At 35.8% G+C, this 17,978-nt stretch overlaps 1 protein-coding gene across 1 annotated transcript in view; it reads right to left on the reverse strand.

Moving 5' to 3' along the window:
- Positions 1 to 6,908: 6,908 nt before the first annotated feature.
- Positions 6,909 to 17,978, reverse strand: part of SMAD2 (SMAD family member 2) — a 42,011-nt gene continuing 30,941 nt past the window's right edge. Inside the window, exons 6-10 of the mRNA XM_004683886.1 lie at positions 14,127 to 14,180; positions 13,114 to 13,326; positions 9,834 to 9,971; positions 9,509 to 9,653; positions 6,909 to 7,617 (exon numbers count right to left, since the gene is read on the reverse strand). Of these exons, the coding sequence (XP_004683943.1) occupies positions 7,494 to 7,617; positions 9,509 to 9,653; positions 9,834 to 9,971; positions 13,114 to 13,326; positions 14,127 to 14,180 (674 nt within the window). The 3' untranslated portion in view covers positions 6,909 to 7,493. The remainder of the gene's footprint in view (positions 7,618 to 9,508; positions 9,654 to 9,833; positions 9,972 to 13,113; positions 13,327 to 14,126; positions 14,181 to 17,978) is intronic.

The raw sequence follows: 17,978 nt of genomic DNA on the forward strand, positions 1-17,978 counted from the left end.
GGGAATATAGTAGATAGAGCATCAAAGGCCATATTCTCCCTCAAGAGAGAAGAAATCCACAACACACAATTTTCTTTTACTGTGAAAAATGTTAAGTTCAGGTTAAATTTAACCCCATAAAGACATGATTTATATGTATATATACATAGATTCTGAAGGACTTGGTTTCTTGTTGTCTCTTCACTGTCTCACTAAACCACCAGTCATTTATCCTGGATCACTTTAAGTCTCACCAGTATGTTGGTGCCAATTGCTATTTGTTGTGAGTCACACATTCTATCCACAGTAATACACTATTGGGAGACACATCTCGAAGAATCAGAAACATTGACCACCTTAGGGCAGTTGAGCGGAATCATAACTATTAGGACATTTGTAAATCACAGAGCACCTGGGGGGGGGGGGTCAATTCTTCCCGGGTTGCTGAAACCCTAAAGTTTCTCACCCATGGAATCCCTTGGTCCCAATCACACTAGGGCAGTGGGCTACCTGAAAAATAATACTGACCCTTTGTATCACTAGAAAAAAAAATAATTTTCAAGACCATAAGGCTACTTATGAGGGCATCAGCTCAAAATCTAACTATAGGACACTTGTTAATGGCTGATCCCTAGAAGTCCAGAAGCCTCTTATTTAATGGAATAAACATCAAAAGGAGTTGGTAGTTACTTATGAAAACTAGTGAGCAGTGTATCAGAGTTCATCCTTGAAACCTGTTTTCATACAAATCCTCTAAAGGCTTTCTGGCTTTTTCCAGTTACCTAGTATCTTAATGTCTTAAGGTATCTTTTTGAGATTTTCAAAGCTAAATGAGTATAGCCAGTTTTTGTGTTTTTTCGTATTCTTTTTTTAGGTAAAAACACTTTTTGCCAACCATTTCCCACATTCTTGCTTATACTGAAGACTGCCAACTAGCGCCATTTCCCTCAGATTACAAGGGTCCAGAATTATGCACTTCTAACTGTGCTCCACAAGGTGTGGCCTTGGGAAAAGACGGTAAAAAGAATATCCCAGATATGAGTATTTTTATTTTGCCAACATTGCTGTGATTTAGTTCAACCACCAGAAAACTATTCTCATCTTAAGCTGGATAGTTTTTCTTGTTTTGCCCTCTAGTATAAAAATGGTTAGTGCCAAAGTTTCACTATCATTAACAAAAAGATACAAATGCTTAAGTGTTAAAGGTCAGGATCAAAAGAGCAAAAGTGAAGCCTGAGGTAAAAGTTGGTCTGAGAAATGACTAACATTGGTTCTGCATTTTTCCCAAAAATAGGTTTTAAAAATTTTTTAATGCATGCACATTACCTACTTGCTACATGTGTGATTACTTCTAATTTAAATTAATGTTTATTAGTTATATAAACCACCAGATAATTATATTCTTAAAACATACATAATTTTTTCCCACCAGAAAAGAACCCTGCCTTTTCTCTCCAATTTTTTTTTTTTTCTGCTTGAAAAAATCCAAGAACATACATAAAGAAAGTGGGAAAAAGCTATTTCCTTAGGGGCATATTAAGAAAAGGAAATTTCTTTGGAAGAAAAGACTTTAGTGAGACTTCTATTCCTATAGACAAATGCTGAACGAACTTTATGCAACAGCATTGTAAAGGGTAGAACTTAATATAGAACCAGAAATATGGCAAGCTATCTAGTGACTAACATTGTAAAACAGTCAGCTTTAAAACTACAGGGTGAAAAAAAAAAACAGTAGTGTAAAATATACAATAATTACTTTTATAATTCTAAAACTTCACTTTTGCCCTTAAACCAATATAATAAGGATTCCAGGGTTCTATAAAGATTATTAGAAATAAGAAGAAAACCCCATCCCATTTCTCCAAATCTCCCCTATGCCCCCAAACAAAAAGAGCAAACTAGAAATTTTAGAGAAACTAAGAGCTTTTTTTTTAAAGGGCAGAACAGCTTTTGGAGAAAAATCCTTTCTTTCAGGGAAAGAAAGGGCTTTTGGTGACTTCTCAAAAGCCTTACATCTTAACCAATGGTAATATTTTGGTGTTGGTGTGGATCTGATGGCAACACATCAACTGACCGGAAATTAAGATAGGATAAGCTAATATACTTTAACCATGGGTCAGAGATGGTCCAAAGATACTTGAAAACGCGAGCACAGCTAAGATGTCAGATCTGAACCACCGCCAGGTTGTCTTTCACTACAGGAGAACTATATATAGTTGGTAGTGATTCTACTCAGGTTATCTTAAGTAGCAACCTTATGCCTGAAAACAACAACAAAAAAACTATGTGTGTGTGGGAGCGGACAGCAATCTGCAATCTAACGTATCTATACACAACAGCTAAGGACCTCCTAGAGACCACTGGATGTGTAACAGTTTAAATGACCGGGTAATAACAGCAGAGCTTTATTTTGATGTCAATGAGTTCCAGTTAAGATACTTGTCAACCTGCCTAAATATAGCACACTAACAAGCCATCAAGTTAGGACTCTGGCAGAATGAAAAAGTTACTTTGATGATCTGTCCATGAAAGCAAAATGTATGCAAGCAAACTAAAAACATTTTACTGAGATCTGAAATTTAAACAACAGAAACATTCAATGATAAAATGTTTGCAGGTATATGTCCCTTACTGCTAAGGTTTTCCTATGAGTGTATATGTATATATAAATCCATACACACATTATATAATTTATTTCCTACAAAAAAGGTTTAAGGCAGTTATGCTATATATAAAGTTCGCTATAATATTGAAGATAAAACAGTTCCCACTCAAGAAATTATGTGAATACAATAAACAGACTTCCTTATCATATAGGCTCCCATGAGGCAATCTATGTGCAGCACAGCTCCTATTACATAGCTGAGAGGCTCCAAACAGGAATTCCACTGGTAATGTGTCTCTCAATCCAGACATATAAAAGGTAGTCTCAACAAAATATCAGTAACACCTGAAGAAGATATAAAAGGAACTCAATACTAGGCTTCTGATTACCTCTAGAGACCATTCACAATCATCATTACCCATGACTCTACTAAATACAACCACTCAATATGCTCAAAGGTGGTAAAAGCGCAGTTTTATAGGGAAATCACTGCTTGAAAATGCAAGAAATGTTCATAATACTGAACATAGTTTGAAATAGAATCAAATGATTTATGCTACTTGCTAGTCACAAAGACATTTTTAGGAGGAGAGAAGTACTGAGATTATAGTGATTGACTAGTTTGAACCACGACCACCTGCAAGGTGAAGAAATTAGGACCCTGGGTATGAACAGCACCATCCTTTTTGGTCTTTATTAAAGTTCAAAGGAGAGAAACATTCTGATGTATGCACACAAACAATGGTTGACAAGGAAAAGGCAACCAGCAACAGCGCTAAGATCCAGGTTGTCAGCAGAAGGGCAGGAAGAATAAAATTCGGTTGATGAATACAAGGGCTTTAATAAACGAAGGGGGGAAAAGAGGCTATAATTTGTGATCTTTATACATCAGTGTGTTAGATGAGAATAAGAGAGATCATGTGTTACTCATGTCCACAGAATATTGAGTTATGTCCCCTTAGAAAGCTACTAGGGGGGAAGGCAAACCAGGAAACTGAAATGTTCAGCTATAAAAACAAAGGATATTATGTAAAGACACATTTTAAGTAAAGTGAAGATTGTCCTGTGTTGCTTTATATCCCACCACCAACCAGACCAGGAAGGTACCTATTATTGAATAAATGCTCAAGTATTTAGTTAAAAAAAAAAAAAAAGATCTTAAAGGTGTATTTGGACAGCTTCTGGAAGAGGTAGAGAAATCAACGGACATACTTTATTTGATTCCAATCACCAAGAGACTAGAATGATTGTTTTTTAAAGTCTTATTCTTAAAGAAAACTAACAAAGACACAAATAAAGTGAAATTAAAATAATTTTAAAATGAAAACTTGAATTTTAAAAGAGATGAATGAAACAAAACTGAATGTGATGTAAAGGTAAAAGAAAAAACCTTGCATATTAAACAATTTGCAAATAAATACACTTGGAATACAGACCAAGAGTATAGAATAAAAGTATTTAGCATTCAAGAAAAATCAGGCAGATTTCCTTCTGGAAAAGTGAAAGGTCCCAAGGAGGAAAATAATCCCCACAAAACTGTAAGCACAGCTTGAGGGTCAGGGCCAAATCCTAGCCATCTTGCTATTACTTAACACCAATTACAGTGACTGGGTAAACAATTGGTATTAATAAATGTTTATGAGTGAATAAATATCATAATGTATAATCAGGATAACTGGTGTGATTCAAACCTAATCAGGAAAAGTTCCTTGAAGTAGTACGAGCAAAGAACACAAGCACAGTTATCCTTAAGGGGAGCTAAAAACAGTTGTATTTTCTAATCTTTACCAGTGGTTAAGAGTTTTTAAATGTTTTTCAAAAACACAACTAGGTAGAACTCCAATACAGAATAACAAACAGTGAAGCTGCCATTGATGAGACCAAAGTTAGAAGTCAGAACAGCCTCCAATCCCTGAAGGCAGCCCTTCAGTGTCCCATAGCATATACCACTCATCTTAAAAAAATGATAGAAGCCATGGTCATTCGGTTCTCATCTTATTAAAACTGAGGAAATAACCAGCGCTGTGGAGGAGAAATTCTAAATATTGCTGCTGATTTAAATAAGGATAAAATTCAAAAGATATTATCACTTAAAAGTGATAACGACCCTCTGTACAGGAAAAAAAATGAACAATGAAAAAATAGGTCACAATAGGCAAAAGAGAATACAACGAGGAAAAAAAACCCAGTATCTCATCACAAAGAAAATATGATCATTAGACATAGTCACACAAATGTCATCACCACCATGAAGTCAACTGCTTGACAGTTCAATACAACAGGTGTTTCCAAAGAGTGGACACCCAGTTTTCATATTGTACAGACACATTCTAGATGTAGTTGTAGAAATGTGATCCACTATTGGAATGCTATAGTTGGCTCTGTGTGACTCAACTTATCAATGGAAGAATAAACTGCCAATAGAGCCTACTATTTTGAAAGAGAATTGTTCTCTAACATCACTACACCTTCTCATTAAGCAAACACTTCCAAAGGGCAGAAGCTTCACTGGTCATATCCAGCAGGTTGTACAGTGGTATTATAGACATTTACACCAATCACAGGATGAGCTAGAAAAACAGTAATTAAATGGCAGGCAGCAGGAAGTCTGGAAGCTAGTAGCTATCACTACGATGGTAAAAATCTGCCCAAGGCAGATCTAAAGAAAAGGATGTTAAATTAAATGGTATCACTTTTTGGCCTTTTGCCTAAGATCAAGTGTAAATTAAATGGTATTGACCTGGTACAAATAGAAACATAACAAGAGCATGAAAAAAAAAAAAAAGGACTTACGCATCTTACGCATGAAAATGACACACAAAGCAGTCTTTCACGAAATAAGGCCACCTTCAACTATTATAAACTGTAGAACCATTATGATCCTTAAGATCGGATCTATGCAGAGGTTTTTATAAAGTATCAATAGGTAATAAGTTTCCTCTAAAATAAGCCTTTGCATGTGAAGCAATTGTCAGGAATGCCTATCTCCCCTGGCTTTCCACATGGCTTGCTTCTGTCTCCCCACTTCCTTAGAGAAGCCTTTCCTTTGTCATGCTCTATTATAGTACCCTGTGTAGCTCCTTCAGTAAGAATTAAGCTGATTAGGGGTTATTTTAACTGCTATCTCAGCAAAGGCAGGGATCACGTATCTTATTCACCTTTATCAAAAGGTCAAGAAAGTTCCTGGCACATACAACAGTGAACAATAAATATCTGTTGAGTGAATAAAAAACTACTCACTAAGATTATACAAACATACACATATTCACACAAACACAGGAAAATGGGGAATATCTAATAAAAAACCACCAGATGCTGAAAAGTACTGAGATGGCACCTGCAGAAACAGGTGAGTATGGTTTCAAAGGACAAGTACCAAAGACTTCTGTTTTCAAAAATATGAAATTTACTAGAAGGGGGTCAGGAATAGTTATTCTCCATTTCTACTAAGATGCAAACAAAAAGAAAATTTTAAACTGCAATCAATTAATATTAGACATGGGATTATGTGCTGCAGAACACACTACCAACAGAACTTCTGGAATCTCTTTTTACTGCAGAGCACAAAATATGGTTGGTTATAGTCAACTACATATTCAGGATTCATTACGAACAGCTCAGACTGTAGATAATTATAAAAAACTTGCTAAACTGCCTCTCCTTCACTTTTTAAAATTCCGAATTTATAATTATGCAAAATGATTTTATAAAATTCAACACACTTTAAAAACAGATGGCCCTTATCTGTGGATCATACCTTTGTATCACTTTTCTAGGTATTTTGCAGAGGCAATTACATTTACAAAAGGTCCATTTAATAATACAACTTGGTAAACTAAAGAGTGAAATTACTCAAAGGGCACAGATCTGCTACAGAAGTATTTTATAATACCCTTTTAAAAAAAGTGTTTATAGATTAACTTTAAGAAAAGAATAAATATACTGAATAATTGCAGCATATTCCTGAAAATAATTATACTGCCACCTGTGCATTTTTCATGAGGTGTAAGGATAAATCAACAAACTGCTAGGTTAAACAAGTCAATAATTAGCTGTCAAAATTTGGTGAAAGACAAAGGGGCTTGCTCTACAGAACTCCCCACTGTACCCAGAATGAACTGCTGCCAGCAGTGTTAGTGCAGCATTACTGAAGATGGGTGACATGCTCCACTGTTTCGGTGTCAGGACAAAAGTGGGAGTGGGGAAGAGATGAGGAAAAAGTTTCAACAAGGTTTCCTTAGAATGAGAGTTAGCGGTCAATAAACAAAAAGAATGCTCAAGATTCACTGAACACATTAAGGTCAAGGATTTCAGAACTGAATCTACTTTTCTTCCCCCAAGAGTTTATTTTTGGTAAAAGGCAGAAAAATTAGTTTTTCTACAAGGGAAATCTGCTTCTAAATGATAATTTGAAAATCTTGATATATATTATATATTAAAAAAGACACACAAAAATAACGGAGAAGTGGGAATAACAGATCAGGTACTGGAACTTTATAAAGGTTTGCCTAAATCAAGAAGCAGCACACACACCCTAATTTATGCAAACTAAAAATGTATATAAACAGCACGACACTGTGATACTGGATCATGATACATTACCTGTACACATAACTACTACTGTTATTAATAAACCTTTGGGACACTCAGTTTTATGCCCAATCAGTAAGTCTTTAAAAATCTTCTCTTCCTCCTTTATGAGAGGATATTTCTAGACACTAATTTTCCCATCTAATATTCGAATATTGGAAACCAATTCCACAAGGTGCTTTAATTGATGAGACCTCAAGTGCTGTTTTCTTTCTTGAATTTTTGGATAGTAAAAAGTCCATGGGGACCACACACAAATACTATGACAGGAGAGTTGTTATATTAAGTCTTTTGATGGAATTTGATTAGTGATGAAGCTTTATGACATGCTTGAGCAACGCACTGAAGGGGATCCCATCTGAGTTAATACTTTGTCCAACCACTGTAGAGGTCCATTCAGATGAAGTTCAATCCAGCAAGGAGTACTTGTTACCGTCTGCCTTCTGTTTAAAAGAATACAAGAAAAATAATTAAAAGAACCTATCTGTGTTCAAGTTATATACATTAAGAATTTAGATAAATTAAAAGGCTATATAAGTTAAAGCTTAAATTCTTTTGGCCATTATTTTGAAAACTATTTAGTCCTTTTCATTATTTATCTTTAAAGAGATTTATAAAAATATAAGTGTATATTAAAATTAACAGTGAAATTATTTGCCACCTAAAATGGCTCACCTAAGGAAGGATATAGGCACTATTTAAAATCACACAAGAACAAAAGACATAGACCAGGACTATTCCAAGCAAACCAGAAAATATAATCACCTTACATATTAATTAATCACAAAACAGAAGATACTGAAAATAACAAATCTTAAATGGACTAGAACTCAAATTTAACACATACCAAAACAAAACAACTTTGGCCCAAGCTTATTACAGAATGGTAAGAGATGGACTGTTAAAACATCCCCCAACAAAATCAACAAATCATATACCCACTTAACAACATCATTAAGACCTTTACGGACCTCCCTGGTGGCGCCAGAGGTTAAATCTCAGCACTATCAACAGTGCCAGCCACTGCAGCCTGAGTTCAATCCCTGGGCAGGGAGGTGACCCACATGGCACTGCAGACCTCTCCTATCTCACCTACTGCTCCTCTTAGCAGTGTAGTTCAGTCAATCTGACTATTCTGCTTCCCACTGTCTCTGGTGAATCATCTCACCTCCCCTGCCCCACACCTCTTGTATATATAAATCTTAAAAAACAAAAACCACAACATACCACAGCTCTTGTATATAATCTTAAAAAAAAAAAAAAAAAACCACAACACTTTTGTTACAACAAAATGGACTACTCTTGGAAATCACAACTGTTCAAAAACACCTTGTCGTGTCCATATCCTGAATTTAGTTCTGTAATATTTACTATGTACATTAAGTCAGAAGAAGTCTGATTGTTTCTTCGACATGGCAGCCCTTCAAACATGAGAAAAGGCCATTATCAACTCTTTACCTCCAAGTCACATATATTCAGTATAATTTAAAACTGCATTTCAAAGGATGTGGTTTAATGTAGCAGATGGTGTCAGTGCCCTCTCAGATTTTCCAGTGTTCCCTAGCCAACTTTCAGTTGCAAGTATCTGAATTTCTGTGCCTAAGAAGTTCTCTCTTTTGTCCACATGCATAGCAGGCTCAACTGCCAGAAAATTAACATCCCCAGAGCAGTCCTTAACCAATGATACAGGAATTGGCAGTTATATGCCCAGTTTCCTCTCCCCCTAAGTGGGATAATTCTGTATGTTCTTAACTGTTTTCCCAAATTTTCCAATGAGAAAAAGCTCCAGTGACCCTCCTACTATATTGTATTAGAGGGCGCTATCTTCCCTTCCTCCCTCCCTCCTTTCCCTATGTCTTTCTTCCTTACTAGTTTCCTTCATTTTGTGAATCAACTCCTGGCACTCACATCCTTGTCTCAGAGTCGGAGACAAGGTACTTGCACTAGCATACCTCACAAGGGGATTCATATTTTGCATGAGGCACAGGTTAGAATAACACTTCTTCATCTCCCACTCTATTCTTTTGTTTTGTGCTTTAAAGTTTCTCCTGTCTTCTATCACATTCACAAATCAGACTTTCTGCAATAATTTTACCAAGATATCTTTTCATTTTGTCATTGGCTAAATTCTGGAAATTTCCCAATTATTTTTAATCAGACCATTTATTACTAGATTAGTTTAACCTTCAGGAATAATCTTAATCTAGGTAATCGAAGAAGAGCAATTTAAGACTTCATAATTTCAATTAAAATGGATACAAATGAACGAGAGAAGACAAAGAACAGAAAAAGGAATTAAACTAGAAACTTAAGAACTGAATATGTATTTCATACCGGTATTCTGCTCCCCACCCTTTCACAAAACTCATTCTTATGGTGCACATTCTAGTTAGCTGATACACGGCTTCAAAACCCTGATTAACAGACTGAGCCAGAAGAGCAGCAAATTCCTGGTTGTTGAAGATCTTCAGATTACAACCTATACATGAAAACAGTAGAAAAATTATGTAAAAGGTGTATCATTATTCACAAATATTTTTAAATGAGTTATAGATAACAGAATGCAAGCATGCAAATCATCTCCTGATTCCTAAAATTAACAGCAACTACAAAAACTCAGCAAAATGAGGTGGTAGGTTTATTTACATTGTATCCATACCTGGTGGAATTTTACACACTGTTGCAGGGTGCCAGCCGTATCTCTGATTACAATTGGGGCTCTGCACAAAGATTGCACTATCACTTAGGCACTCAGCAAAAACTTCCCCACCTATGTAATATAAGCGCACTCCTCTTCCTAAAACAAAATACATATGGGATTAGTTTTATAACATTTACTATTTTAGCATGACTTTGGAAGAGACTTCTAAGGAGGAATAATAAAAAAATATCAGGAAGTTTGATGACCTTTTCCACACTCTGCTTTTCTGAAATCTATCACTGTATTTTTTCAAGTATTTCAATGATTTTGATCTGTATATATATTCTTATACTTAAACAACTTAGAAAAAGTACATATATAGTAATGTTATATAAATTATATATTACTTTAAAACTATGTACAAGAAACTCTGTTAAAAAATTGCTTGAATCAAAATGCCTTGTTATTTAGGTCTTGAAAGGAACAATCAAGGAAAAAGAAAAATATCAGACGGTTTCACTTATAGGAAGAATATAGGGGAACCACGTGAGGGGTCAGGGGGAAAGAACAATACGACTAATAAAAATTGAGCAGACAACTATAAATTAGAGACATTCTGCAAGGGAGGGAGAGGCAGAGGGATCAAAACAGGAAGGAAGAGCACAAGGGACTATGGTGATGCTTCATGGGTGAACTGGCAGTGGGAATTTAACAGGGAATAACCTGAAAGGAGAAAGCAGACAAGCATCCACTATACAAAACGAACAATGATGTAAAACATACATACATATATATATATACATTTATATATATTAATATTTTTAAAGGCCTCTTCACTATTAATATTTTTGAAAGATCCCACTCAGAAAAAAAATAATAAAAAATCATCAAAAGGTCAGTTATTCACCCCTTTTAAAGTTATTCTGATGGTACCTAGATATACAGGCCGAATTAGTTAAGGAAAAAAAAAAATTGGGAGATTCTTTCAGAATCTGACAGGTAAAATGCACATAAAATATTAGATATGAAGAGATTTTTTCTTTTTAAAGAATGATGAAAGGTAGAGTTCTATGGAGGCATTGAAAATTCTCAGCTCTGGTGTGCATGTAATCTCTATTACTCAGTGAAGCACTAATCTAGGTGATTACATCGGATGTAATTAAGGTTTCAATCAGTTGACCCGGGATAGGGAGACCCATCTTTGGATGGCCCTCAAAGGGGACTGGATTGTTCCTGGTGAAAGTGCTTCAAAATGTGAATGAGAGAGGGATTTAAACAAGAGATTCTGCATGTGAACTGTCAAGGCAGAAGAGGTCAGGCAGCAAAGTACAGATGATCTCTGGGTGCTCAGAACAGGCTCTAGCAGACAGTGTGCAAGAAATGAAAACTCAGAGCTCAAACTTCAAGGAAGGGAACTGTGTGAAAATCATTTGAAAGAAGGCCACACAGTCCAGATGAGGATGGAGCTCAGTTGACACCTTGGCTTCTCCTTTAGAGACCTAAGCAAACTCCTACCCCTGACAGAATTACTGCCTACAGAAACTGTCAGATAATAAGTTGTACTGCTTCAGACTGAGAAGTGTGAAATGAAATGTTACAACAGCAAAAGAAAACTGACAAAATTACATCACCAAACCAGATACAATACATATAGAGAAACCTGATAGTCTGCACTACTAATCACCAAGAAAACATTAAGGCCAAAAAGATTTTTCAGGCTATTTTATTTTGATCAAGAATATTTAATAAATTAGAAATCAAAAGTAAAAAAGATAATTCAATAATTACAGCAACCTAAAATTTTGGGGAAGTAAATAGGGTAGAAGAAACCGTTTAAAAAAATTTTTATGCAGAACCCCAATTCAAACACCAAAAAACAAAAAAAAACCCACTAAATATTTTAGAGTAGGGTGGATATTCAGACTCCTCCCTCACCTACAAGACACCTGGGTATTTGAACAAGATCACACAAAATGTATACATCACACAGGTTGGAGAAATTCCACAAGGAGCCATCATCCTCTACGTCACAGGCAGTTAAGTAGAAAAAGTTAAGTTTCTTTAAGGTGCTGAGAACTATGTTCAATTATATTAGTTACTTCACTATCAAAAACAATACTGAAATTTTTACTTCTTCACTGTCACAAACAATACTGATGATCCTGAACAATTTCTTATTTATATGAACTGTATTGATGTAAACTTACCATCTTAGGTATTAAAACTGAAATTCAGGCCCTCCCTGGTGGCACAGCAGGTTGAAAGCACAGCACTAAGAAGCTAAAGCCACTTCAGCATGAGTTCAATCCCTGCCCCATATGGCACGGCAGACCTCTCCTGACCCGCCCACTGCTCCCCTCAGCAATGTACTTCCTCAGTCTACTCCCAGCTCTTGTCTCCGGTAAATTGCCCCTGCCCCTCTGACCTGTACCCCAGTTCTGTATGCATAAATAAATAAATCTTAAAAAAAAAACAAAACAAAAAACTGAAATTCAAAAAAATGTATTAGCTCACTTAAAATATGCACTACCTATTAACATAAATATTATTATGAAAAGTAACTGTATTTGCCAAAGCAAAATAAATTAATGAGAAGAGTGGCAAAATTTGGCATTTTTGCCTGGTTTAATAAAAGAGACCTAGATACTGATCAGACTGTGCATTTATTCACTTGCAAAATCATTATTTTTCAGTCTCTGGAATACTTCACTGTATACTCAAGAGAGAACAAGAGTGAAAAAAGCAAATAGCATTTTAATATCATTATGGAAATAGTTTTGATCTCATAAACTTGAAGAAAGAATACCTAAGAGTACCACATATTGAGATCCTCTGAATTGTTTTGAACAATATTAAGTTCTTTAGATATTGTGTCTTAGATTAACAGTGAGATGCGATTTAATATATGAACTCATTGAGTTGGGAAAACTGGGGAGCTGTAAACAAGTAAAGAAATTCATAATGTTAGTTATAACCCTAAAATCTGAACATGAAAATTTTATAACTTGGTAGAGATTCAACAAAGTAAAGTTATTTTAACACATACTTATTGAAGGACTTCCCAGTTATCAAGGGTGCCAAATAAGGAGAAGTTGAAGATAAAGAGTCCGCAGATGGAAGGATTACCAGGATCTATTAAAAGCACTGAAGCTGTGCAAATTTAAACGTGACTGTATTTAAACTGACAGAGAGAAGGCAGACTTTTGTATACCATTTCTTGATGTGGTAAACCACATAATGCTCCCATTATGAGTTATACAGCACTGGCTTTTCATACGAAGGGAAAAAACCAACATACCTATATGTCTTCTTGTCATTTCCACTGTGGCATTTCTGTTGACATTGGAGAGTAAACCTAAGCAGAACCTCTCTGAATTTGATGGATCTGTGAAGCCATCTACGGTAAGTGAGGGTTGTGATGCATGGAAGGTCTCTCCGACCCTCTGGTTTAATTCATAATATGCTATCGAACACCAAAAGGCAGGTTCTGAGTAAGTAACTGGCTGCAAATCTGGGGGGAAAAAACAAACCCAGTACAGCAAGAAATGTTGTGTGAACAATGCAAGCCAAGAATAGATTGAATGTCATCATCTTTATAAGCTTGGTGCCAGCCTACATTGGCAACAGCTTAGGAAGTAAACTTAACAACTACATCATGAACCCAGTTTCAATAGATCATACCACATTTTCAATGTTTCAAATATCCCCCATTCTATTAAATCATCCAATCTTCAAGTATTTTTTTAGACTTTATGGTGGATAATTTGTTTTACTAGTACCATTACCCCAGTTCTCGTTCAAGTATCAACAACCACAGGCACGGTAATTCAAGTTGTAGGCTAATTTTTGGTAATATGAAATAGAGTAAAGCTGGAGCAAGGATTATTTAGTCAAAAGCCACAAGAATTCTGTCATAACAGGATACAAAACATGACCTCTTATCCTGATGAAAAGATGTCACAGATATATTCTCCAAATACATTTATTTAGACATGCACCTCATAGTAATTGCTATTACAAAATATATTGTAAAATAAACATAATCATAAAATGCTAGTCATTACAAGTAATAAAATTTTCCATGAATAAAAGGATTATTAACTCCTCATATTCAATGTAAGTAGAAATGTTTTAGTAATACGGAGGCACACCAATATCAATTAAAATATCAATATCATCTTTAAAAGGCATTAATCAATTTGATTATTCATTGAGACCCCTTTCTCATAGTTATGAAAAACCGTAATCAGGGAGGACATTTTATTAAATGATACGGCATTAAACTGTGAGAGGAAAGTATTTGCAACTTACCCAAACTATGATTAACAGGGGAAAGAGTTGTAGGGGACAGTTCTGCTGGAGATCCTGGAACAAAAGGTTCAATATTAAGAGATGTGGAAGCATCTAACCAAATAATAAAGTTGAGGTTACAGTTATAAATAATTATCACAAATACATATAACCTTATATCCCAAGAATTCAAAATATACTGTTATGTCAGTTTAATTTTGGAGGCATGAGGAAGTAAAAGGTATGAGTATCAACAGCCCTCATTTTTAGATGCCTACTTTCCTTTCTCAAAGATCCAGCGTTCTTTGTAAGCTTTTCCAGAAAAAAAATCCAACAAGCCATATCTTCTGTGCCCCCATTTCTATATAAACATTAACACTGTTCTGAACTTTAATAGTATCTAATCACAGAAATAAAGTCTACCTGCTGTAGAAAACTACATTATGGTATATTTAAAAGGTTCTACATTGATGAACACTCAGGTTATTTTTAATCTTTTGCTTTAAGAACTACTACAGTGACTGGCCTTGCACCGTTTGCATACTTCCAACCACATCTGAGTGACACACTATATGGCAGGGTCAAAGGATTGTGCATCTGAGATTCTAGAAATTTTTACAAAATTGTAATCTATAGCAGTTGTACCAGTGTGCATTCCCACAAACAACATAATGATGAGGAGATGCTCCTGGGTTAATGATTTAGGTGAGAACATGATCATAGCAAGTACAGTTTTAATTCGCATTTCTCTTATTTCTCTGTTACAGTGTTTGGTCACTTCTTATTTATGTAAGTCTATGTATTAGGTATGTTAGTAGTCCTTTCATGCTATGGGTTACCTAAGGTTAAAGAAAATATACATTGATCTCTGATCCTCCATATTCCACCTCCTTCATTCCTGGAACACTTGTCATTTATCCTTTCATTCTAAGACTAGGGATGGATTCCTGGATGAGGTTTCGCTAACAGAAAGGAAAGTCACAATTAGAAGCTTGGCATTCTCAACCCTACCCCTCATTCTTGAGTAGGGAGAAATAGTGAGTTAGAGTTAGTCATCATTCCTATGTGATGGAGCCTCCACAAATCCCCAAAACATGGTGTATGGAGTTCCCAGGTTGGGGATCACATGGAGGTGCTGGGGAAATGATGTGCCTACTCCACAAGTTCTTTCCCATGGGAACTATTCATCTGTATCCATGCATAAAATAAACTGGTAAATGTGTTTCCTTGAGTTCTGTGAGTCACTCTAGAAAACTAACTCGAAGACAGATCACTAGCAGCTCTGATCTACAGTGTATGTTCAGAAGCGCAGGCATTCCGGGCTTGTGACTGGCATTCTAACTGCGTGTAGGAGAGTAGGGCGAGTGTATGTGGCAAGTCCTGTGGGACTAAACTCTTTAGCCTGAAGGACCTGATGGTACTGCTGGGCAGACTGTTAGAATGGAGTTAAAGTGCAGACACCCAGGTGGTAGCTGGATAACTGTTCAACGCGGGGGAAAAACTACACATATGGTTACCTGCAGAAGTCATTAAGTGGAATCTATCATGTGAAAGTAAAGGAAACACAAAGGACAGAACCCTATGGCTTTATAACTCAATCTTACTTTTGATCATGCAGTATTAAAAAGATTTACATGATTTACTTCATCAGTCATTTTGGGAGTCAGGCACATTTCGATAAAAGCATTGACAGTAATCCTTCTTTAAGGGATTATTTCTGAAAATTTCCCATTAAGTATGACACAGCTTTGAGGAAGCCATAAAATTCCTTATTCAGGATTTCTGCATCAGTAATCTTAAGCAATACTGATCTGGTATATTGCACTTGCAATGTAATGCTGCCTCTGTCTGTAAATTTTATACCTTTTCTAAGTTCTACAATAGTTCAAACAGTATTGTGATAACACATTTTTTAATAGGCTGATAGAGCTACTGTTTGAAACTGTTTGCAATTAACAATTTTCTAGGATTCACTCTTTTAACATTTCTCTATTCAATGAAAGTTGATTAAGATGACTATTTTCTGAAGTCAGTTTAGGTCAATTATGCTTTCTTAGGAAATTACTAGTTTCTAATTTTAGATAAACAGTCTAACTCTAATCAAGAAAATGGAAGGAGAGAACAATTGCATGGAGAAAGAAAAAGGATCAACTACAGACAGAAAAAATTATTGAGTGACTACTCAATTCCATTCAGCTAAATTTTAATATATTTGGTTGTAAATATTAAGTAGTCACATATAATTACTGGCTGTTTTATTGTACGATAATTCTATATACTGTTTGGGAAAGGTATTTTAAAGCAGCCTGATCTACATTTCCCAAGCTTCAAATACAGCTTCAAACAGCAATAAAACAGACCTAGACTCAAACAGGTCATATCACTCTGTACCCTCTCCCCACTAGAACCGTAACACAAAACACCAGGCCACACAGGTGAAATGGCAACCCCTCCGCCCCCCAAGTAGATGAATCAGAAATACAGAAGAGGTATTATTTATTTTTTAGAAAACAGAAGTCTTCCATAACAAAACTATGGGGTTTTTTTTAATTCCTCAATTTGAAAAATCTGTTGCCAAGTCATGTACAACCAAGAAAAGTCAAAATATATTTAGAACCATGAATTAAAATTCACTGCTGTTTCCTGAATCTGATATATAATAAAGTCATTATTAGAGGTAGAGAAAATGCCAAAATTTCCACATATTCTAACTGTTGACTCCTTTATTAAACATTTGGCATGACCAGTAAAGTCATGGTTCATTATTTCAGACTAAAAAGAGTTGAGCGAGATGCGGTAAGTTAGAATTATAGACTACAAAAAAGAAAGGTTCATTATAAACATAAAATTTTGAAAGGTTAAAATCTAACAATTAGCAAATTAAAGGTTTTTTTAAAAGATTAATTTTTATTTATTAATACATATAAGAACTGGGGTGTAGGCTATAGGTATTGGGGTGGGGGGGGCGAGAGGATTCACCAGAGACAGACTGGGAAGCAGAGCAGGCAGATCTACTGAAATACATTGCTGAGGGGAGCAGCAGGGGAAACAGGAGAATTCTGCTGCATCACATGTGTCAGCTCCTTGGCTAGGATAGAATTCAGGCAGTCACAGTGACAGTGCTGAGACTTCTACCCTAGGTCAACAGGGAAGTACCCCAATGGATGTTCTTAGAAGCATTTTTTTTTTTTAAAGCAGAGGTTATTCAAATATACATGCAACTATTGGAGTCTAGAACTTGCAATTAGGATAGCAAATACCCTCACTAAGCTAGCTTGAATCAGTAGTTCTGTTACTTGCAAGTCAAGTAACAAATTATTTGAAAACTCTTGTTCAAGTGTCTCTGGATAAAAGTGAACATACATTTGGGGCCGTTCCTAGTAGCACAACAGGTTAGGGCACAAAATTGCAAGCTGGCTGCAGCCACTTCAATCCAAGCTCAGTGCAAGCCCCACAGGTGACCCATATGGCACGCAAACCTCTCCTGTCTCACCCACTGCTCCCCTCAGCAGGGTACTTCGTCAGTCGGCCTGTTCTGCTCCCCACTCTGTCTCTGGTGAATCCTCTCACTGACTGTGCACCTCTGGCCTGTATCCCAGTTCTGTACACATAAATCTTAAAAAAACAAAGTGAACATATATCTATAGGATACAATTTTCAAAGTGGAACTGTTAGATCAAAAGGAATGTGAGCATGTATTACTTTTTATACTTTTATTTGAATAACTTTATTTTTACATAGTTTTGTGTTTATTAAGCATGTTTATTAATTTTTTTAATTTATTTGTTCATACAGAACTGGGGTACAGGCCAGAGGCTCAGGGGCGGTGAGAGGCTTCACCAAAGACAGAATGGGGAGCAGAACAGGCAGATC

This window comes from Condylura cristata, unplaced genomic scaffold (assembly GCF_000260355.1).
Source record: "Condylura cristata isolate star-nosed mole 26May11 unplaced genomic scaffold, ConCri1.0 scaffold00016, whole genome shotgun sequence".
In the NCBI taxonomy this organism is placed as follows: domain Eukaryota; kingdom Metazoa; phylum Chordata; class Mammalia; order Eulipotyphla; family Talpidae; genus Condylura; species Condylura cristata.